General features: G+C 63.0%; 6 protein-coding genes across 6 annotated transcripts; 3 read left to right on the top strand and 3 right to left on the bottom strand.

Moving 5' to 3' along the window:
- Window positions 1-67: 67 nt before the first annotated feature.
- AMSG_06200 (ABC transporter) lies at window positions 68-5,690 on the top strand (the record flags this gene model as incomplete). Its single annotated transcript, XM_013901927.1, has 5 exons — window positions 68-1,383; window positions 1,422-2,124; window positions 2,148-4,705; window positions 4,762-5,451; window positions 5,550-5,690. Exons 1-5 carry the CDS (start codon window positions 103-105, stop codon window positions 5,688-5,690), a joined length of 5,373 nt encoding a protein of 1,790 aa, XP_013757381.1. The 5' UTR covers window positions 68-102.
- A 36-nt stretch (window positions 5,691-5,726) lies between these two features.
- On the bottom strand, window positions 5,727-11,467 carry AMSG_06199 (uncharacterized protein; the record flags this gene model as incomplete). Its single annotated transcript, XM_013901926.1, has 2 exons — window positions 5,727-5,736; window positions 5,784-11,467. The coding sequence occupies 2 exons, from the start codon at window positions 11,465-11,467 to the stop codon at window positions 5,727-5,729; spliced, it is 5,694 nt and encodes a 1,897-aa protein (XP_013757380.1).
- A 314-nt stretch (window positions 11,468-11,781) lies between these two features.
- On the top strand, window positions 11,782-13,166 carry AMSG_06198 (TBC1 domain family member 10B; the record flags this gene model as incomplete). Its single annotated transcript, XM_013901925.1, has 2 exons — window positions 11,782-12,733; window positions 12,841-13,166. 2 exons carry the CDS (start codon window positions 11,782-11,784, stop codon window positions 13,164-13,166), a joined length of 1,278 nt encoding a protein of 425 aa, XP_013757379.1.
- Window positions 13,167-13,262: 96 nt separating this feature from the next.
- Window positions 13,263-15,309, top strand: AMSG_06197 (NEK protein kinase; the record flags this gene model as incomplete). Its single annotated transcript, XM_013901924.1, has 2 exons — window positions 13,263-13,561; window positions 13,883-15,309. The coding sequence occupies exons 1-2, from the start codon at window positions 13,441-13,443 to the stop codon at window positions 15,307-15,309; spliced, it is 1,548 nt and encodes a 515-aa protein (XP_013757378.1). The 5' UTR covers window positions 13,263-13,440.
- A 38-nt stretch (window positions 15,310-15,347) lies between these two features.
- AMSG_06196 (uncharacterized protein) lies at window positions 15,348-19,372 on the bottom strand (the record flags this gene model as incomplete). Its single annotated transcript, XM_013901923.1, has 3 exons — window positions 15,348-18,543; window positions 18,609-19,166; window positions 19,211-19,372. The coding sequence occupies 3 exons, from the start codon at window positions 19,370-19,372 to the stop codon at window positions 15,367-15,369; spliced, it is 3,897 nt and encodes a 1,298-aa protein (XP_013757377.1). The 3' UTR covers window positions 15,348-15,366.
- Window positions 19,373-20,747: 1,375 nt separating this feature from the next.
- On the bottom strand, window positions 20,748-22,687 carry AMSG_06194 (uncharacterized protein; the record flags this gene model as incomplete). Its single annotated transcript, XM_013901922.1, has 2 exons — window positions 20,748-22,383; window positions 22,673-22,687. 2 exons carry the CDS (start codon window positions 22,685-22,687, stop codon window positions 20,749-20,751), a joined length of 1,650 nt encoding a protein of 549 aa, XP_013757376.1. The 3' UTR covers window position 20,748.
- Window positions 22,688-22,773: the final 86 nt, after the last annotated feature.

Raw genomic sequence — 22,773 nt, 5'->3', positions numbered from 1 at the left:
GCCGCGGCGACACTCGTCGGTCACACCACGCCACACCACCCGCAACTCGCCGCGTTCCCCGAACTCTTTCCCCCCCACTTCACCCACGTTCCCCCGCCCACCATGGGCCGCACCCTTGCCCGCGCCCTCTCCCGCGCCTCCACCCTCGCCACACAGTATTCGGTCCTCTCCCGCAAGCACGCCCTCATCTACCTCCGTCGCTACAAGGCCAGCCTCGGCATCCTCCTCTGCCCGCTCGCCATCGTTCTGCTCCTCCTCGCCTTCCAGGGCGTCTCCAACTACGTGCTCGGCCAGTCCGAGCCGTATCCGGACGTCATCCCGCTCACCGCCCTCCCGCACTGCACCTCCCACAACGGGGCACCGTGCAAGACCGTCGTCTACTGCCCCAACAACGTGCCATGGGTCGATCGCCTCATGGCCTCGGTCGCATCCCGGGCTGGTCTCGACTTCAACGCCACCTTTGATGGCTCGGTCTGCCCTCGCCGCCCGCCGTCGCAGGATCTGCCCTCCGCCATCGCCGCCTTTGAGGCCGACAACGCCACCCTCACCGAGTACATGCTCGCCCACCCCAATCAGACTCAGAACGTCGTCCTCCTCTACTCGGCCTACGTCCTCGGCCCTGAGTTTGGGCCGGACCTCCCGCCAGAAGTCGGCTACATCCTCTACTACAACGCTACAGATCACATCAACTACGCCGCCACCCTCAAGCTCGCCCTCGACGCTGCAGAGCTCGAGCTCCGGACCGGCCGCTCCGTCGACTTTGACGTCTCCTGGCAGTCGTTCCCGCGGCCCAAGCTCCGTCTCGCAGGCTATGACGTCGTCGCCGCAAATGGCGGCGTCTGGTTCTACGTTCCGCCCATGGTCATTTTCTTCCTCATCCTCACCGCCGTCGTCGGCGAGAAGGAGGATCGCCTCCGTGTCGGCATGCGCATGATGGGCCTCTCAAACTCGGTCTACTGGGCCACATGGCTCCAGACCGCCCTCGTCTTTGTGGCGCTCTCCACTGCCATCCTCATGGCCACCGGCGCCGCCTGCCAGTTTGACTTTTTCCTCCGCGCCTCGCCGCCGGCCGTCTTCCTCCTCTTCTTTCTCTTTGGCCTTGCCTCGGTCGCCCTCGCCTTCTTTGCCTCGACCCTCGTCCAGCGCGTCAAAACAGCCCAGACCGTCGGCTACGGCATCATCCTCGTCGGCTTTGTCTTCCAGTCCATCCTCTGCTCCGGCTCGGGTGTCCTCATCGACCTCCTCTACTCGGGCTCCGTCAAGCCCTGGGTCCTCGCCGTCCGCTACATTCTCCAGATGTACCCGCCGTTCAACCTCGCAAAGGCGTACTACGACATCGCCTCCCGCTCCTCCACCTCGCTCAACTTTGCCGAAGGCCTCATGGTCCGCGGCCCGGGTTCTCCTGGGCTGACCTCTACAAGACTCGCCATGAGAAGCTCTTCACCTTTGACATCAACATCCCGGCCCCCATCGACTCGTACCACTGGCTCCTTGTCAACGCCGCCGTCTTTGGCGTCCTCGCCCTCTACCTCGATAACGTCATCCCGGGCGAGCACGGCTCACCCAAGCCGCCCTACTACTTTCTTCTGCCCTCCTACTGGGGCTTGTCACTCTCGTGCTCGCGCGCCCGCTCGTCCGGCTCGCTCGCTACCGCCGTTGTCGACCCAGACCTTGCAATCGTCGAAGACTCGGACGTCGCCGCTGAGCGCGCTGCCATCGCCACTGCCGTCAACGCGCCGGCCTCTTTTGACGCCCTCACTGCCTACGACGGCCTCGCCGTTGTCGGCCTCTCCAAGACCTACGCTCCAGCGCTTGCTGCCCTCAACCCCTGGTCGTCATCGCGTGTCCATGCCCTCGTCTCATTTTGCCTCCGCGTCCGCCGCGGTGAGCTCTTCTGCATCCTCGGGCCCAACGGCTCCGGCAAGACCACCCTCATCAACGTTCTTACCGGCCTCTTCACACCTTCGTCTGGAAACGCCTTTGTCTTTGGCGCTTCCGTCATCGACGACGTTGACTCGGTCCGCCGCGCCATCGGCGTCTGTCCGCAGCACGACATTCTCTACGGCGAGCTCACTCCTACCGAGCACTTGTACCTTTTGGCAAGCTCAAAGGCCTCTCCGGCCAGTACCTCGCCGACCAGGTCGAAGAAAAGCTGGCCATGGTCGAGCTCTCCTCGGTCGCGCACCATCGCGTCTCCACCTTTTCCGGCGGCATGAAGCGCCGAACTTCAATTGCCATCGCCTGCATGGGTGACCCAGACCTTGTCGTCCTCGACGAGCCGACCACTGGGCTCGACGTCGTGACTCGAACCTCGGTCTGGACCATGATCCAGGGCCTCAAGGCAGACCGCGCCGTCATCCTCACCACGCACGACATGGAAGAGGCCCAGGTCCTCGCCGATCGTGTCGGCGTCATGGTCTACGGCCGCCTTCGCGGCCTCGGCTCCACCCTCCACCTCAAGGCCAAGTATGGCGGCGGCTATCGCATCGCCCTCTCCACCAGTCCTGCTGACGCGCCCGCCGTCACCGCCGCCATTCAGGACATGGCGCCAGGCGCCCGCCTCACCGCCGCAAACGCAGGCTCGCTCTCCTTCAAGCTCCCTCCCGACATTGTCGACGATGTCATGGCGACCGTCCTCGCCCGCGTTGAGGCCTACGCTGCCGCCCAGGACTCGCCCGTTACAGAGTGGGGCGTCTCATACGCGGACCTTGAAGACGTCTTTATCGCCATCGCTACCCTCCACGGCTTTGAGTACGAAAAACTCGGCCGCGAGGACGATACCTCTAATGAGCTCGAGCTCGAGCTCGCCCCGCCGCTGGAAGCTTCCTCGCAAGAGACTTCCTCCCCAGAGCCAGCATCACGCCCAGACTCGCGCCCGTCGTCCCTCCCGTCGTCGCGCCCCTTCCGCGCCCTTATCCGCAAGAACCTTTCGCTCCAGAAGCGCGAGACCTTTACCAACTGCTGCCAGATCATCACCCCCATGTTTGTCATGGGCATCCTTGTCCTGCTGCAGTACATTATCCGCGCCGAGCTCGGCTCGGACCTCAACGCCGAAAAGGTTGTGCCCTCGCTCCCGTGGCCGATCAATGGCAAGTACGACCTCGCCAGCTTTCCGCTCTTCAACACCTCGTCTATTCCGTCGTGGCTCGTCAACTCGACCCATCGACCTGCCAACGTCTCGCAGTCGACCTGCCTCGAGTACTTTTACGTGACTGCGCCACCACAACTAGCTCCCACCATCGGCTCGCTTCCAGCCTCGGGTGCCAATGCCACAGGCTTCCTTGGCCTCATTCCGCAGTCTAACTGTACGCTCGTCGACACCGTGCCCGCCCGCGTAGCAGTCCCGTACTTTGAAGCCAAGCCCTCGCTCCGCGCAATGGACTACGCCGTCTACGCGGGCCTCACCCACTACAATCATCTCTCGCTCGACACCGTCAAGCTCCCACCGGTCTCATACCAGGTACCTGACGGCTTTGTCGCCTTTTCCAAGCTCGACGGCGCCGAGCCGCACCCGTCGGCGCCGATCTCACTCTCGTACATCGGCTCGGTCAACAACAATCCCATCACCCGCTACCACCGCGCCAACAACTTTACCCGGCTCGACGTCGGCTTCATCGACAAGGAGCTGCTGCACAAGTTCTCGGGCGCCGAGCTCATTCCTCTGCAGGGCTGGCTCACCCTCATCGACTACCTCTCATCAGCACTCACCGCTGCTGTCGGTGCCTCCACTTCTCTGCCTGGTGAGCTGGCCCTCCTCGGCACCCCCTTCCTCCAGGCCATGCCGTACTACGCCAAGGCCGACCTCCTCGTCGTACTTGAGATCTTCGGCACCATGCTCTACCCGGTCGCCATCACCCTCCAGCTACCAGTCTACCTCTACTTGCTGGTCCTTGAAAAGTCGCTCAAGCTCCGCGAAATGATGAAGACTATGGGCCTGCGGACGCTCCCCTACATTGCTACCAACTACGGCTTCTTCTTTGGTCTCTACTGTCTTGTCATCGCTTTCTTCTGGGCCACCGGCGGCCTCGTCCAGATCCGCTTCTTTGTCCAGACCGGCCCATCGACACTCGCTGCCTTTTTCATCGGCTGGGGCATGGCTCTTGTCGGCCTCGCCTTTTTCTTTGCCTCGTTTGTCTCTTCGCGTCAAGTCGCCATTGTTGTCGGCTACATTGTCGCCCTCATTGGCTCACTCATCGGCCTGGTCATCACTGCTGGCATCTATGGCGTCTTTGCCTTTTCTGTCTCCACCTCGATGCCGTGGTGGTACCTCATCTGGCCGCAGTTTGCCCTCTGCCGCGGCGTCTACCTCATGAACTTGCAGTGCGCCACCCGCTTCGCCTGCTATGGCGGCCTCTCCTCACTCACGATGCAAGACGAACTCTCCCACGTCATCATCGCCCTCTACGCTTCTGCAGTCTTCTTCTTTGCTGCTGGTAACTACCTCGACGCCGTTCTCCCACAAGAGTTTGGCATTCGCAAGCCATGGTGGTTCCCCTGCGCTCGCTGTGTCACTGCGTATCGCGGCGCGAGCGAGCACTCGCAAGCCATCGACCCACTTGCCACTGGGCTGTCCATCAATGACGGCCACAGCGACGAGCACGAGCCGCTGCTTGCTCATGCGTCGTCACAGCAGTACTCCCTCTCCCTCGACGCCCAGGCCGAGCGCGACCGTATCGTCGCCGGCCGCCATGCACCTGACTCGCCCGTCGTCATCCGCGACCTCGCCATGACCTACCCCGCCTCTGGCGGCCAACCACCAAGGTCGCGCTCAAGGGTCTCTCGCTGGTTGTCGAGGCCGGTGAATGCCTTGCCCTTCTCGGCGAAAACGGCGCCGGAAAGACCACCACCATCTCCATCCTCACCGGCGTCTTCCCGCCAACCGGCGGCTCGGCCACTGTCGCTGGCTACGATGTCCGGACCCACATCGACCTCGTCCATCTGGAGACCGGCCTCTGCCCGCAGTTCAACATTCTCTGGGAGACGCTCACAGTCTCGGAGCACTTGCTCTTCTACGCCCGCCTCAAGGGCGTTCCGCCGCGCGACGAGGCCACCCACACTGCCCGCGCCCTGCTTGCCTTTGGCCTCGCACCCTACGCCTCGCGCAAGGCCCACCAGCTGAGTGGTGGCATGCAGCGCAGACTCTCGGTCGCCATCTCGCTCATCGGCGACTCAACCGTTGTTCTCCTCGACGAGCCGTCGACCGGCCTCGACCCGGTCTCTCGCCGCGCACTCTGGGACATCATCGACCGCGCCAAGGCCGGCAAGGCCATGGTCCTCACCACACACTCGCTGCATGAGGCCTCACTCCTTGCCTCGCGCATTGCCATCATGGCCTCAGGCTCGCTTCATGCACTTGGCACTCAGCTCGAGCTCAACGCTCGCCTCGACGACGGCTACCGTCTCTACGTCGCCTTTGATGACAACGTCGCCGACTCGGTGGCTGACGGCCTCGTCCGCCTCTTTGGCTCTATCCGCCTCGGTGAGACCTTTATCGGCTCTCAAACCTGGTTCCTCCCCGCTCGCTCGCCCTTTCGGATGTCTTTGCCAAGCTCGTGCAGGCTGCGCCGGTGCTCGGTATCACCGACTGGGGCATCTCGCAGGTTGGCCTCCACGACGTCTTCCACGACGTTGTTGTTTCAGCCCGCCGTGCTGCACGCGAAGAAGACGAGCGTGTCAACCACATCGTGTAAAGAGGCTAGCGCAGCTACAGACGACCAAGTTCGATTTCAGCATCGGCTCCCCCTCGCGCGCCTTCTTCGACCGCCACCGCAGCCTCGAGCGACGCGAGAAACTGGCCAGCATCGCGCAGTAGCTCTGGTCCAGCTTCCACATCCCTGAGCTCATCGGTGATGATGGCCATCAGCCGCCGCTGGCGATCGCTGGCCGTCGACCGAGCCCCTTGCCGCCGGTCGCGGAGAATGAGCCTGATGTCGGCGACGACACCTGCCACCGCCACGCAAACCAGCACAAGCACGGCAAGCACCGTTACCACCAGAAAAGCAGTGTCAAGTGACGCGCTGCTGCGCTCCGCATACGAGCCTGCACCGATGAGCACCACACACATCAGCACAAGTGTCAGCTTGGCCTCGAGCGCGTTGTACATGGGAATGTAGTACGGCTCCTGTGTGACAACCACAAGAAGCGCGCCCGTCAGCACCGCCATGAGCATCGCAATCAGCAGCAGCTGCGACGACGAAAAGAAGAGCGCAATGACGACAAGCGCGAGCCGCTTGCCCAGGTCCATCACGCCGTATCCGTACATCTTCCGCCGGTACAGCCGATACAGCCCGCCGAGTCGCTGGCTCACAGCCGGCGAAAAAAGCTCATGCCGATGCCGGCCGAGCTTCCAGCCAAAGTACAGCGGTACGCCGACAACATAGCCGCCAGTTCCGAGCATGCCAATCCACACCACTTGCCACCACTTGCTGTCAAAGCATGCCACGCCCGGGTCTGCATCGAGCACGTAGTCGCCCGACGGCAGCCGCGTGCAGTCGAACACCACCAGCGTCGCTCGTGCCATCGGGATGTACAGCAGCGGTGCATAGTTGAAGATCAGCGCGTCGGCGAGCGCCCCAATCGAGAGTGCTTCCAGCCCCTGGAGCACGCCCAGCGGCGGAAGGATCCGCGCCGTAGCCGCAAGACTGGCAAAGGCAAGAAGGAGAAAGACGGGCACGAGCAAGACTGAGACTGCGTACTTGGTGTGGAACGAGGCCAGCGCGCACTCGGATGCAAACACATTGGCGTCGACATTGAAGACGTTAAAGCTCGAGAGCACCGCCCGTGACGATGAGCTCCATCGCAGATCCACGTCGACCACAATGCCGATGATCTGGAACGAGATGAGGACCATCGAACATGATGCCGGCCAGCTCAGTCGCCGGAACTTGCGAATGAGCTCAGCCTGGCTCTTGATCTCGCCACTGGCAAGACCCGAAGCCTTGCCGGCGCCTACCACAACCCATCCCACCACCACCGCCGAACCGAGCGCAACAAGGGCAAGTCCGATCAGCGCTAGCGCGAGCACCACACTCGAGTTGCTGGGACAGCTCTTGCAGAGACCTGCCGAGTCCGAGTAGAATCCTGCCGAGCACGTGTTGCACATGTAGCCCTCATAGCCTGGCGCGCATGGTGCCGCCAGCGCTCCGCCGGGACACGCACTTGGCCGCTTGCACTGCACAAACGTTCCGTCGCCCACCGGAAAGAAGCCCGGCAGCGGCAGTGGAAAGGTGGTACCGAGCGGACACTCGGCACCGTCCGGGCAGACAGTGCACGGATCGCTGTCAGTTCGTCCTGGCGGAGGGAAGAACCCGGCTTTGCACACGCACGCCACCGTCGAGTTGGACTGGACCGCGAGCGTCGTCTCCGGACACGGCGACCGCCGCACACACGGCTCGACCGATGTCTCGTTCGACGTGTCGGTTCCAGAGCATGGGACGCAGACAAGCCACGGCGAGATTGCTGGCTGGACTCCACCATTCCCCGGCGGGCAAAGCGTGAGCTTGATTGGCACTCGCGAGGCTGTTCCCAACTCCGGATTCACCGAGCCGACAATGCTCAACTCGATCTCAGTAGCCAGATCGACGTACGGCGGGCCGTACACGCCAAACGAGACCGATGCAAAGACAAAGAGGCCATCGTTCGAGAGCGGAATGATGCTTGGTCCAATGTACTCAACTGTGCCAGCGGCTAGGCGTGGAAAGCCGACGAGCGAAAACGTCGTCGTCGTATTGACCTGCTTGATACGCTGCCCGTACCCGTCGACCATAGCCGCCGCCGTAGCGAGGAGCGGAAGCGCAGAGCCAACAGAGTCGGGCGGTGGCAGCGGCCACGTGATCCGCACTGGCGGCGTTGCCCACACTGGGCCAAAGCCAGTACCCGGGACCGACGACACCACGTTGGGCGAGTCAGGTGAGAACAAGGACTGCGACGCTGCGCAAGTGAACCCACCGCCACCAGCCCCGTCAGCGTGTGTCTCGCTCAACGTCACTTGCACGCCGGGCTGGATGTCACACATACACTCGTAGATGCCGCCGCCAATAACCGCGTGTCCGCGCTCGATGCTCAGCCCGCCGCCACTGGTCGTCACCCTGTGCGCCGGCGATCCGTCGCCGAGTGCGATTCTCACCACGCTTGCAACTTCTGGGAGCACGGCTCCGTCGGCGAGGCAAAGCAGACCACCGCCATATTGCGCTGACGTGTCTCTCACAGTCACGTCCACTAGCAGCAGCGTCGAGTCGCGGCCGGTCAGTGCTAGGCCGCCACCGCCACCCCCGGCAGTGCAGCGCTCCATCGTCACCCGTGTCAGCGTCACAGACGGCACTGACGCATCTGCGATCGCAACCGCCACAGCCCCGCCGTTCCCAACTGAGACATGCGATTCCACAAAGCTCACGTCGGTGGCGATAACCGCACCACCGACAGCAAGTGTGTACTCCGCCGATAGACTGCCACCGCGGATGCCAGCCTGTGAGTCGATAACAGAGACCTGGTTGAGCTCGACCGATGCATCGTCAAGGGCAACAAAGCCTCCGGACACAGCAGCCCGAGAACTGGTGCTTGCAGTGGCCACAATGCGGGCACTGGCTCGGTTAGCAGCATACACAGCGCCGCCCCGCACCATGGCCGTGTGGTCTGACAAGATGCAATTCTCGACCACAAGCTCGGTCCCGGTGCCAGTTGCAGCGACAAGGCCGCCAAACGTCGCATGGTTACCGGTTGCTGTCACCCGCGACAACGCTAGTGCGCCGCCCGAGTCGACACGAAACGCGCCACCCACAAGCCCGGTTTCACCACATCCAGTCACCTGCCCCCCATCAAACACCAGCTGCGCGTTAGTTCCACTCACCCACACCGCAGACTCTCCATCATGGGAGCCGACCACGTTCGCCAGAGACAGCCCATGAAGGGTGAGATGAACGCCCGACGGCACCTTGAAAAGGACGCTGCTGGCATCACCAGCGCAGTCGACAACCGATCCGGTGGCGTTGACCACAACGTCCACGCCCGAGCGCGCCTGGACAACAAGATAGACAGACAAGCAAGAGGCCCCATAGTCTGAAGGCGGAAGCACGACAGGCACACCGCATCGTCGCCCACGTTCGACTCTCGCCGCGAAGCAACGTAGCGATCGCTTGCCAGCCGCACTAACGCCACACTCTGCAAGATGGTCGAGGTCATTGGGGCGGTAAGAGGTCGGCAGCGAGCGGACCCACACAGATGACGGCGCAAAGTGGTGAAAATGAGTTGCAATGTCGTTGGATACAACAACGTCGGGGAATCCGTCACCGTTGATATCACCAACCGCGGCCACTGCTTTGTCTCGAGGCAAAGCCTCAAAGTACCACTGCTCTTGCGAGATGATTCGGGTGTTGACCATGATCAGCGTCCCATACGAACCACTCGCCACCAGGTCAGGTACGCTATCAAGGTTGAGGTCGGTCGCGTACAGCTTGCTGAACTGCCAAGGGCAGGGCGGACTAGGACACGGCGGATCAGCCGGCAGCACGATAAGCTCGAGGTCGCGGAAAACGCCGACCGCTGTCTGGCTGGCCCAGAACACTGCTCGTCCACCCGCGTTTCCGGCACACACAATGTCAGGCGCGCCATCGAGCTCCAGGTCTACAATCACGACAGCGACCGCCTCAAGGGGCGGAGGCGGCGGAGACGTTGACACTGTGGCAAACTCGGTCAGGTGCGTGTAGTTGTTGGTGAACACCTTGATGTGCTCCGGATAGGTGACAACAACGTCCGGGATGCCATCAGCGTTGACGTCGCCGACACCCAATGCGTCGATGTTGCTCGTCTTGCTCAACAAGTCGATTGGGGTGACTGTGCTAAAAGAGCCAGCCCCGTCGGTGTTGGGGTACAGCGCGACGCCGCTGGTGGAGCCGCGATAGCCCAGCAAGATGTCGCGAAAGCCATCACCGTCCATGTCGACAAACGTGATCTCGACCGGTGCAGCATTTCCCACTGGAGTGGCCAGCACCCTCCATCCCACATACTGCGTGGAGTCCGACTTTGACACCAAATACATGACAGGGTCAGTTCCCAAGTACTTACCGACCACGGCATCGGGAACGCCGTCTCCGTTCACATCAGCAAGATCCAGGAGCTTCGGGGTGTAGCCAATGACGTTGGACTGCAAAGGGGACATATCGGCAGTACATGTCCCTGATCCAAAGCATGCGCGGTAGCTCAATACTTCTGTGATAGGAACAGTGCCAGCAATGTCGTTCCAGCCATCGCCATCAATGTCCACAACTTCCAGGGCCGACCGTGGGTGAGGTTTGACCACGGCTGCATCAAAGAGTGGGGTCGAGAGCGCACGCTCGCTCGAGCTAGAGAACCAGACAAAGGAGTGACTGTTCGAGCACGCGGCTGCGACATCGGTCATGCCATCGCCGTCATAGTCTCCGGCTGCCAGGCTCTTGGCGTTGTCAAATGACGCAAAAAGGGAGCGCTTGGCAAGCGTCATTGTGGCAAAGCCCAGCGTTTCGTTGCTGGCAAGGAGAAGGAGCGACGAGCCCTCGAGTGCGAGCACATCGCTGGGACCAGCTCCGCCAAACTTGCCGACTAAAAACGGATCGGCAAAAGTGCCTCCAACTAGAGAGACATCGGGCGCAAACGTGGCTACTCCTAGTCCGCGCAGCCAGTGGATGGCGACCGACGAGCCGACGACCAGGTCCAGCACTGCATCGCCGTCAACATCAGTCACGACGACATGAGCCGGGGAGATGAACGAGCCAAACGACTGGGTTGTCCATACTGTGCCGGCTGCGTTGGAGTTGCGATGCCAGACTACGGGAGAGCTCGCCCCGGGGTTGACGGTGACCATGTCGGTGCTTCCGTCGGCGTCAAGATCAACAAGCGCGACATCGTTGGTGTTGGCCGCCGCCACCACTGGTGTCACCGCTTCCAGTGTTCCGTTTCCAACATTTCGCAACCATCTGAGTGCACCTGCGGTGGCGAGCGCGACGTCGATGGCGCCGTCGCCGTCGACGTCACCCACAGCGAGCGCGTTGATGGTCGCAGCTGTGACGTAGACATCGGCGGCGGCAAAGATGGCACCAGGTCCAGTAGAGAGGAAGACTCGAAACTGGTTGGCAGTCAGCGCAACAACAATATCGAGGGCCGAGTCGTGGTTGAGGTCGGCCAGCGCGAGTCCGTCCGTGATCGGCGTTGTAACGCCCGAGATGTTCGCAAAGGCGTGGACGCCGAGGCCAGCGCCAGCCTGGCCGCGGAACAAGCCAAGCATGACCGAGCCTGCGGTGACCAGGTCGTCAACTCCGTCGCCATCAATGTCGCCGGCGGCCACCGCCCGCGCGTCGGTCGAGTGCGAGCCACTGGGTAGGACAAGCGGGACGACGGCTGCGTTGCGTGACGCCGGGTCCGGGCACGTTCCCACGACACTGCGGAGAACCAAGACGACGGCAAGGGCAGCCACCAGCAACTTCGAAACCTTTTTCATTCTGTGGTGCAGTCGTGTGTGTGTGTGTGTGTGTGTGCAGCGGGGGACAGGAGGAAGGTAGCGAGTGATGTGGTGGGCACCGTGGCAGGGGTGGGAGGTGGCGGTGGGTACCATGCAAGGCATGCATGCGTCCCGGAGTGTCGGCCCTCCATTTTTTCGCTCCTCTTGTGCCACCCCCCCCCCCCCAGGCCACCCGCCGGCCCGCCCACCCGCCGTGCCACATGGCTTGCCAGCCACTCACGTCGAGTGAGCCACCACGAGTCGCCGCCACCGCTGGTCACCACCCCACCCCACCCCCACCCCCACCTTGGCGTATGGCACGCTCGGGGGCTGACTCGGCCTCGTCGTGGTCGTCATGGGGCTGGTCGTCGTCGTCGGGCAAGTCGCCGCTCAAGAACCGCCGCCGCAGCCCTACCCCGCAGGCTTCTGCCCTCCGCCGCATGGCTGACACTGGCTCGTCGCTCACCTGGGAGTCGTCGGTCTTTGATCTTTCCGACTCGGGGGAGGCCGACTCGGAGGCGGCCGGTGTTCGGGCGGCCGGTGCGAGCGCAGCAGCGAGCCATCGTGCCGTCGTGCCTGAGTCGACGTCGGCCTCGGCCTCGTTCTCGGTCTCGGATCTGGACAAAGGTGCAGAGCCGCGGATGGGCGTTGAGCGGCGGCAGCCGCAGCGGCGGCAGCGGCGGCGGCGGCGGCGGCGCAAACGCAAGCACAAGCTGCCGCTGCGGCTGCGGCCCGATGCGCGGCTTGATGCGCTCGGCTTTGTCCGTGGCTCGCCGTCGGCGTCGCGCTGGCCGGACTCTGCGCCTGCGGCTCGGACCAAGCGGGCCGGCAAGTGGCTGGCGATGGTGGACAAGGCCCACGCAGGAGGCAAGGCGCTTCGGGAGATGAGCAAAGCCAAGAAGCGGGCGCGCAAGGGCGTGCCGGCCGAGGTGCGGTCGGTCGTGTGGCCGGCGCTTGCCGGCGCCGACGCGTATGTCGCCCGCTACGACGAGCTGCTATTGCAGACGCCGGCCGAGCCGGAGCGAGTTCAGATTGTCAAGGATCTGCATCGAACTTTTCCGCACCACGCCGGCTTTCGTGGCGTCGGCGGCCCACTTCAGTCTGCACTGGGGCGGGTTCTCTCAGCAGCTGCCCTGATGCGGAACGACGTTGGGTACTGCCAGGGCATGGCCTCACTTGCTGGTCTCCTGTTGCTGTACATGAGCGAGGCCCACGCGTTTGCTACGCTTGTCTCGATGTGCGACTCTGGGCCAGACGCGGTCTACGGTCTCGGCGACGTCTACCGCCCGGGCCTCCCGCTGCTTCTGTCGTGGTGCGAAGCGCTTGACGCGCTGTTGGCCGAGACCGACCCCCCCTTGCCAACCATCTTGTAGACGTCGGCGCTGCTGCCAACCTCTACGCCACCCCCTGGTTCATGACCCTCTTCACCGGCGCCCTCCCCGGCGCACACTGCGTCCGCATCCTCGACGCCTTTCTCGCCGAGGGCAAGAAGATCCTCTTCCGCATCGCGCTTGCCCTCACTGCCTACGTCCGCTCTGCCGTTCTCGCCTGCTCCGACATGGGCGAGGCTATGATGGCCTTCCGCGCCCTCGACGGCCACTACGATTTGTCGCCCGACGAGCTTATGGCCGTTGCCCTCGACATCGATCTCACCAACGCCCATCTTGACGCCGTCATTCCTCCTTGGTCCACTACCTGATTCCACATCTACGATCTGGCCGCCGACCCCTGCCCCATCCCTGTCAATGATGGGCGCCGTCGCCACGGACAGCACCAGCTTACCTCGGCACATGCCTCGTCTCGACGGCAGGTCCGATTGAGATCGGGCATCAAGCGGCCGCTGGGATGGACGTCGTCTAGCGGGCGACTATTCTGCTAGGTCGTCAGGCAGGCGACCACCGGCAACTGGGCTGGGCATTGAGCACTCGCCCGCCAGCCGCACCCGCTCTCCCCACTCCTCTTGCAGACCAACCATGGGCTGGTCCGACTTTGTGAAGGAGCAGTTCATCGGCAAGGGCTCGTATGGCAAGGTCTACCGCGTCAAGCGCCGCTCCGACGGCAAGACATACGCCCTCAAGGAGGTCAACATCAAGTGTACGCCCCCCTTTCCCCCTTCCCCTCCTCGGGCCTTACCTTAACAACGCCTGGCGCCAACTGGCGCGATCCCGCCGCCACCACCCTCCCCCTCCCCACCCACCTACCCACCCACCCACCCAGCCCCCCCTCCCCACCCCCACCCCCACCTCCACCCCTCATCCCTCCCCATGCCCACCCACCACCACCTCCCTCTCATCCCCGCCTCTCCACATCCCCGCCACTCCTCGCTTCCACTTACGCCCGCTCTGTCGCCCGCGCCCGGCACTCCCGTTTCGCGCGCCGACTGCTAATTTTCAAAATCCGCTGTCGCCGACGCAGTCATGAGCCATCGCGAGCGCGAGGATGCCGTCAACGAGATTCGGCTGCTAGCATCGGTCAACCACCACAACATCATTGCGTACTTTGAGTCGTTTCTGGAGAACGACAAGCTCTGCATCGTCACCGAGTACTGCGGCAATGGCGACCTGTTTGAGCTCCTCCGCAGGTACCGCACCCGCCGCCGCCGCCTCTCCGAGGACCGCATCTGGTCGTACTTTCTGCAGATCTGCTACGCGCTCCGCGTCCTGCACCAGAATAAGGTCCTGCACCGCGACATCAAGTCCCCCAACGTGTTTCTCGGCGAGAATGGGACCATCAAGCTTGGCGACCTTGGGGTGGCCAAGCTCCTCAAGTCGGCCATGGCCCACACCCAGATCGGAACGCCGTACTATCTCTCGCCCGAGATCTGGAAGTCCCGGCCATATAACGACAAGTCGGACGTGTGGTCGCTCGGCTGCCTGCTCTACGAGATGACCACGCTCCGCCACCCGTTCGATGCCACCTCACAGCGTGCCCTAGCCGCCAAGATCATCAAGGGCCGCTACGCACCCATCTCGCGCGAGTACTCATCCGACCTCGCCGACACCATCTCGGCCTGCCTTCAGGTCAACCCCAACATGCGTCCCACCATCGACGAGCTGCTCGAGCTCCCTGCCGTCCGTGCCCGCATGGATCTTGTGGCCGACGAGGTCATCTCGGACGCCACCCGCTGCGCCGTCATGAACACCATCAAGGTTCCGCGCCGCGTGCAGAACCTCTCTGACCTCACCGAGGCCCTGCCCAAGCCCATGTACATGCAGTCGTCGCCAGCCAAAATGGTTCGCGACGCTGCGCCGTCGCACCCGCCGCCCGAGCCCAGCGCCGCCTCGTCCGCAGGCGCTGCCGCCGCCCAGCCCAACATTGTCGTCAACCCGGTCATCCGCTCACGCCTGCACGCCCACGCGGACCAGCCGCCGCTGCCGGCCCTCGCTGCAGCTCGTGCCCAGCGCCGCGCTGCCTCCGAGCCTGCTGACAACAAGCTCGCCGACCGCGCCCCGGCCCAGAAGTACTACGTCAACAAGTCCAACCATCCCGGCGCAAAGTATGCCCGCCGCGCCAAGGAGCCGTCGCCGCCGCTCGGTGAGAACCCGAGCGTCAACAAGGCCCGCGTCCAACAGTACTACGCTGCCAAAGAAAATCGCGCAAATCGCCGCCCAGGCCCTTTTAGCTACGCCTCGGAACGCCATGCGCCCGCCGCTGCCTACCCGGTCCTTGCCCGCCACGCCGCGAATGACGTTGCCCAGCGCCGCTACTTTGCGGCCCACAACAAGGCCAACAACAACATCGGCAACGTCCCGCGCGTCCAGTACCGCCATCCCAACCAGCCGCGCGCCGCCCACGCCGCCCCGGCCGTCGTCAACGACTACCGTCGCCGCTACTACCGCTGAGTTGGTGCCCCGCCCCGCCCGCTACCCAAGTCGTAACACACCTCCTGTATCCTTCAATCATGGCTTGCTTCTCTTGAGCGACGGCCCGGCGACCCACGAATCGTCGGCGTCGGCGTCGGCGTCGTCCCACTCGCCATCCTCGCGGGACCGCTTGCGGCTGCGGTCAAGCGTGATCTTGCGACCTGCCGGCAGAGACTCCAGGTTCTCTGCATCCACCACACTCCCCGACCGAAGCAGCCGCGAGATGTATGCATGACCGTCCTGGGTGTCCTTCTTGACCAGCGACTGGAGTGGTGGCTTGAGCAGTGCGTCGGTGAAGATGACAACCACCTTGCGCTTGGCCCGCGACGTTGCCACGTTGAGCCGCCGCACCGAGTACACAAACTCGGCCCGCCGAGCCATGTACTCGGCCGTAAAAGCGCAGCAGACAATGACCAAAGCGGCTTCGCGGCCCTGCGTCACCTCAGCCGTGTCCACTACCTCGCCGAGCCACTTGAAGTCGTCCGTGCTCACCGCCGCCTTCAGCTCGGCGAGCACCTTGGCGCGCTGCGCGCGGAACGGCGTCACAATCATGATCTCGCCCTTGAGGCTCGCCGTCGCCGCTGCCGCAATCGACGAGACCACTTGGACCACAGCCTTGGCCTCAGCCGCAGCCGCAGCCTCTGGCGTCGCAGCAATCTCCTGTGAAAGCTTGACTCCGACGACGCTCGAGTCGAGCCCGGAAGCAAGCAGGTTGTCGTCCCACAGCTGCCCATCGTTGTCAGACAAACCGTTCGCGTTCTGGTAGTTGGTGTAGTGTTCAGCGTGGAAATGGCCGAGAACCTTGTTGGTGCGGTAGTTGGTTTTCAGCGAGAGCAAGTAGTCGCACTTTGAGTCTCCGACCTTGGGCTCCGAGACCAGAAACGGCTCGTTGTTATCGTTGCGGACCACACACTCGAGCAGTGAAGTCGCCAGTGGCACCGCCGCCGGCTCAATCGGCTTGCAAGACAGGACAGGCGGCAGCTGCTTGTGGTCGCCAACCACCAAGAGTCGCCCCTCCGGCTTGAGCTGTGCTAGGCCCAGAATGCCCATCGTCACCGGCAGCTGCGACGCCTCCTCCACGATCAGCAGGTCGACCTTGTGCATGGAGCGTTCGAACAACGTGGCCGCCTTGTACGGAGTGGCAAACATGATAACCACCTTGTGGTTTCCGATCGGAAGCTGGCTCCTGAGCTTGGCTGCCTTGACCTTTGTCGCGAGGCCTCCCTTTCTCTTCAGCGCCTGCTGAACCTTCTTCAACCCATCGTCGAGCGGGTTGTTTGTCGCCGCCATGTACAAAATCCGCAGCTTCTTGCCAGACTTGCACGCCAGATCTGCAGCCATCATCATCAGCTGCACAATGACCTGTGTCTTGCCGGTGCCCGGTGGTCCGTGGCACACCGTCAGCTTTCCACTCTCAGTCGACAACACACGCTTGATGACGTTCTTCTGTGACTCGTCGAGGCCGCTGCTGTCAACAAGCTCACTGATCTCTGTGTCCAGACCGAGCACGGGCAGCGCTTCGCCTGCCATCCACTCCTTCGGGTCTTGCACAAGCTCCACAAACACGTGGTTCTCCTCAACGCCCTTGGCAGTCTGGGCAAGGATCTTGGCAGACGCAAAGTCGATGACCCGCGGCTCAATGACCACTGGCACTCCGCACTTGAGGTTCTCCAGGTGCGGATGGCGTGGAAATTTCATCAAGATGTTGCCCTCTTCAGGGTTCGTTGACCCGATCCCTGCGCTTGCCAACGACAGGTCGACTAGGGAGGTCATCTTAGCCTTGTTGACATGGAGGGCATCCTTGAACAGCGAGTTCTCGCCAGCTAGCATGCGCGGGTACACAAGCCGGGACCGCAACTTGTCCTTGCGTACATGCTCGTGGCCATGCGTGACCTCAATCTCCAGGGTGCTGGTGGCGTTGCAGACTGGGCGAATGCCCACTACGTTGCCCATGATGACACGCGGCAGCGTTGGCGCAGGCAACTCGGCCTGCGGCACTGTCGAGTTAGGCAGTGTGTTGCCGGACTGGTGTTGGGCCGGCGCCGCGCCTTGCGAGAGAGTCTCCGGGTACGTGCTCTCGCCAAGCGCGGTTGGCGGCTCTGGCGAGGGCACCCCGCTTAGCTTACCACCCAGCGTCTGTAGCCGCTTCGTCCGCGCACTCCACAGCCCGGTGGCGAGCTCCATCCGCACATGAAAGGCCGCCTGATCAAGCACGCCCGGTGCACCAGGGGTGATGGAGGACCAAGGCACAAGTCGCGGCGGGCTGTGCACAAACGGGCTTCCCTCGGACAGCTCCCGCAAGCCAGCCAAAACCAAGAGGAGAGCTCGGGTCCTAGCCAGTAGCACTTTCTTGGCCCCTCCGAACTGGCCAGAAGAGCACATCTGGTACAACGCGCACTCGGAGGCAAAATCAGGATCGAGGGCAAGATTGCCCGCTGCCACCAGGTATGTGACCATGTCACTCAACAGGTAAATGCCGGGAACAGGCAGGGCAACAAGCTCGCGAACTGCAGCCTCCAGCACCACCACCACCGGAGCCATCGAAGCCTCCATCGCCTCACTCGCAGCCTCGATCTGCTTCCCCTCAAGACCGACCAGTGGGTTAAAGTCGGTGGTAAACTCGGCGGCATCGATGTTGCGCACAAGGTTGGTGACGAGGAACTTGGCGGCGACCGCCAGCTCCGACCCTGGCTTTGCCTTTGCCAGCGTCGTCTTCACCACATGGAACAGGAGATCGCGCTCGTGCTGCGTTGGCACCACAACCTGCGCATGGACCTTGTCCCTCAGCACGCCCGCCAGGGCCACCACCAGCTCCTTGTGAGCCTCTGATAGACTGGCGGTTGCGCGCGAGTCCAAAGGGACAAAGTCGCCGCTGTAAGGTACGGTCGCAAACGGGATCCCATGCCCGTCAAAGACGCACCATCCGTACGCGCCATCCTTCTGGGGCTCGCGCAAGATAGTGACTGCCACTGTAAAGCACGACTCTGACCCAGCCGGGAGAAGGGTCGACCGCACATGCTGTCCGAGCACGACCGCCTTCTTGTGCTCGTACGCATCGCTAAAGGCGTCCGGCACAAGTTTTTTCTCCAGGGCAAAGGTGAACGAGCCCTCGTCTCCGCCGTGCACCCTGCGGATCTTGTCCGCATCGTGTCCAGAAATGTACGGTACCTTGATGATCGAGTCGTTTGCGATGGCCAGCTCGCGGCAGGTCAACTTCCCATCCTCCCTGCCATCCACATCGGCACAGCAGAGTGATGAGGCTACGTACCAGGGGGTACGGCCGCTAATGGCATCGCCCCGGCAGCAATCTCGTCCTCGACCATCGGCCACATCGCCTTCAGGCTGAAGGTGTCGACTCCGTTAGGCCGCCACACTAGACCAGTGTCGGAGAACGAGACCAGCTCGCTGAGACTGACCATGCAACCGTTGGACTCGACCTTGATCAACTTCACCATCGCCTCCAGCAGCTTGGCGTAGACTGAGACCTGAACAATGTGGGAGGCTTTGGAGACCGACGACGCCTTGGCGTCGCAGACCGTGATCTCGACCTTGGAGCCGCGCTTGCAGAGCACGACAAAGTCCGGCTCCCACTTTGAAGCAAAGTAGCGGCCAGCCTTAATGGCATGCTCGGGCATGTGCTCGAACTTGAGGTTTGCCAGGTAGAGGTCACCGCCGCCCGGGAAAGAATGACTCTTTTCCTTGTCGGTATCCGTGTAGATGCTCACGTGGATGACGCCCGCAGCAAGAATCGTGAGGGCTCCGTCGTCCATGCACTCGTTGTCGACCTCCATCTCCACATCGACGCCGTCAAACACATCGGTTCCCGCTGCAGCAAGCTCTGCTCCTCGAGCAGTTGCTGGCAATGGTTCTCGAACTTGACGCCGTGCTGGCGCACCGCCGCCACAAGAGGGTCTGGCTCGGAAACCTCGTCTCCGGCCCTGCCACCGTGCGCAGACTCCTTAAGCTTTGCCGCGCATCCGTGGTCACTAAAGATAGCCATGGCCGAGATGGGCACAACAAGGTCATCAACCGAGGAGCTCATGATGAGGAGTTTCCGTTGGCGGTTGCGAAAAAGGGCACACACCGAGGTTGCAAAAAAATTCCCAAGCAGATACTGTGCAAACGACTCGCTGTAAGCAAGTCCGCGAGGGGTAGGGGGGAGCGTGAAAGTGTTCCGCTTTGTCGAGTAGCTCTACCTGTTGAGGTAAGAAGGCTTGAAAGTCTTGGTTAACCCTTGGTCGTGGCTACCGAGGCTCGGGAAGAAAATAAACCAAAAAGTGCAAACGCTGCAACTGCCTAAACGACTCGCTGTGTGCAAGTTCGTGAGGGGTAAGGGAAGCGTGAACGTGTTCTGCGTTGTCCAGTAGCTCTACCGGTTGAGGTAAGAAGGCTTGTACGTCTTGGTCTGCTTGAGTGTTTCGATTGGGCGAAGGAAAGTCCTGTGCCAAGTCGAGTAGAAGAGAGAGGAATGGTTCGACCTACCAACGAGTCGCTGTCGGATTTCGGCGCCCGGTTTTGTGCCGGGACGGCGACAGGGTACACAAACGCACGAGTGTGACGTCGTTTGGAGCGGCCAGCCCAGGTCGACAGTTAACCCTTCACGGTGCGGTCGTTCGGACGGGATGTCGCGTCTCAAAGAGAGCAACTCGATGATGCTTGACTTCCAGGTCACCAGCCGACGCTGCGCGACGCCTGCTTGGCCAGCGGCTTGAGGTGGGAGGCGTGCCCGCACGTGACGGCGGTGACGGACGCCTGGGAGCATGGGCGATGCGCGCGAGGTGCCGTACGGCGCCGATCCGGAAGGTGCTGCGGGCGCGGACGGTGCGGAACTTATCGTTGACGACCTTGACGACCGGGAAGGAGAGCATGACAGAGTTGAACACAGTAGCCGGACGGAAGAGCGCAAGGACGTCTTGCGACGGACGAGCTTGCCGGTCGGCGTGGCCGCAAGAGGTGGCACGCCATCTTGAACTGGAATCTGGACGCCGCGTACGTGCTCTACGCTGACACGAGCCCACGCCCCGCTATGACTCGCGTGGCTTCTCTCTAAGACATCATCGACACCCTTGCCGCCAGCGCCGACGCCGTCAGCTTCGCGCCCTCGCCGCCAGCGGAAGCGTCCCTCTGCAGCGGCTGCTCGTCATCACCACTTCCCAGCGAGCCGCCGTGCGACGCGACTGCCTCGCCTGCCGGAAGCTTCATGGTAAGCGATCGTGGCCTTGGACCTTTTGCGCCGCGTGCGACGTCCATCTCTGCATCGCCGACTGTTTCCTGTTGTGGTCCACCAGTGGCCACAGTAGCAATTAGCACATTGTACCACTCTTACACCGCGATTGATGAACGTTGCGACGTCTGTGGAGCGTCGTGGAGCGCAGCTTACGCGATGGACAAATTTGTCCATTCCGTACTGTGAAAAGGTTAAAGAAACGGGTTGTGCGATGCTGCTCCGGACGGCTCGGACACCAATGACGGCGGGGGCTTGGGCTTGGGTGGCGGCTTGGAGACCTTTGGCCGCGGCTTGGTCGGCTTGGGCTTGGTCGGGCGGGCGACCTTGTCCGGGCGGTTGGATGGTGCCGGCGACTTGGCCTCTTGTTGCGATGGGTCGTTGGCCACAAGTGCTGGCTTCGGGCGGGACGGAGGTGGGTTGTCAGCAGTAGGCGTGGGCTGCGGGCGTGACGGTGGCTTGGGCGGCGATGGGCTGTCGGGATTGAGCGTGGGCTGCGGGCGTGACGGCGGCTTGGGCAAAGGCGACTTGGCACCTGCAGGTGCCGGCAGCGGACGTGACGGTGGCTTGGGCGGTAGCGGCTCGTCGGCTGCAGGTACTGGATTGGGAAGTGGGCGGGTAGGCGGGCGCGGCGCGGGCGCTGGCTTGATGGGCACCGGATTCGAGCTAGCAACAGGGCTTGGAAGTGGACGGGCGGACGGCTTGGGTGGCGGTATCTTTCCGGCTGCAGAACGCGTAGAGGGCACGGGGCTCGGAAGCGGGCGAGCTGCTGGTGACGGTCGCGCCACCGGCTTTGGCCGCACATCCTCTACCTCGCGGCTGTCGCCATCAGCGGTGACAGAAGTGCTGGCAGGCGGGATGGGGGAGCGGCGGGGAGGCGGCGCCGGGGCGGCGGTGATGTCTCGCTCAAGATCTCCGGCAGGCGGCTGGTCTGCGCGCGATCGCGACGGCGGCTGCGGGCGTGGGTGACGAAGCTCATCCACAGGCTCGGCCGCAGCGCCAGCTGCGGGCGAGGTCGGGGCGGATGCAATCAATGGTGACGGTGGCTCGGCAGCCTTGCCCTCGGCCTGGTATCCGCCACACTCGGCTAGCCGGGCCATCCACTCGTCGGCAGCTTGGTCTAGCGGGGTTCGCAAAACCAGAGTGCGTTCGGCCGATTCTACGACAAAGCGATACTCCCACTCGTTCTTGGCCTCGACGCGGGCGAGCGTGAACGGGACCAGCAGGTTCATCCATCCACGCTCGGCCATGCCGTCCAGAAGCTTGGCGTCAAATATGGTCGAGATCTCAGCCTGCTTCTCCTTCAGCTCGTAGTACCGGAGCACGTTGTCTGCCGAGAGGGTGAACCAGCGGAGGGCAAAGTTGTGCCGCTTGCGGCCCTTCTTCTCCAGCAAGCCGTGGTGCAAGACGCCGGGCTCCATCGGGACCGCTGACGTGTCGGCCAGTGCCAGAAACGGCGGCACATCTCCGCCGAGCTTGGCCTTTTTCATGTCCTTGATCCGCGACTTGAAGCCCTTCATGCGCTCCTTCATCGTCCGCTTCTTGGCCTTGGGAGCAGCATCGGCATCGGCATCGGCAGGTGCGACAGGTGCGGCGGGCGTGGTGGGCGCAGAAGTATGCTGTGCGGGAGCAGGCGCGATGGCATCAGAGCCAGCTGCGCCAGTGTTTGGCGCATCAGGCGCGCTTTCCCCCAACAGCAGCGACGGTGGCTTGCTGTCCACCGCAGCAGCGGTTGCATCGGGATCCAGGCCACCAGCACCACCGGCGTCCACCACAGCCACCACCTCGACCTTGCGCTTTCTCTCCCTCCGTGACGGCGCCTTCCGCCCCTTGCGCACCGGCCGAGCAGCCGTAGCCTGCCCTCCCCCCCCCCCAGCCCCCCCCCCAGCCCCCCCCCCCAGCCCCACACCCAGCGCATCGCACCCAGTGCATCGCACCCAGTGCATCGCACCCAGTGCATCGCACCCAGTGTATCGCACCCAGTGTATCGCACCCAGTGTATCGCACCCAGTGTATCGCACCCAGCACATCGCACGTGAATTACAACCGAAGAAGCCCCCCCTTCTTCCCCCCTTCCCCTTCCCCTCCCTCCCCCTCCCCCTCCCCAAATGCCCGTACATGCGTCAGCGGCATCACTCACCCAGTCTATATCCCCTTCCCGTGCCACCGCCAGAGACAAGTACTCTTCCAACCCCTCTCCCTCTCCCCCCCCTTCTACC

Source organism: Thecamonas trahens, assembly GCF_000142905.1.
Source record: "Thecamonas trahens ATCC 50062 unplaced genomic scaffold supercont1.26, whole genome shotgun sequence".
Classification (NCBI taxonomy): Eukaryota; order Apusomonadida; family Apusomonadidae; genus Thecamonas; species Thecamonas trahens.
The sequence above is the reverse complement of the archived record's forward strand: the minus strand, read 5'-3'. Positions and strand labels throughout refer to the sequence as shown.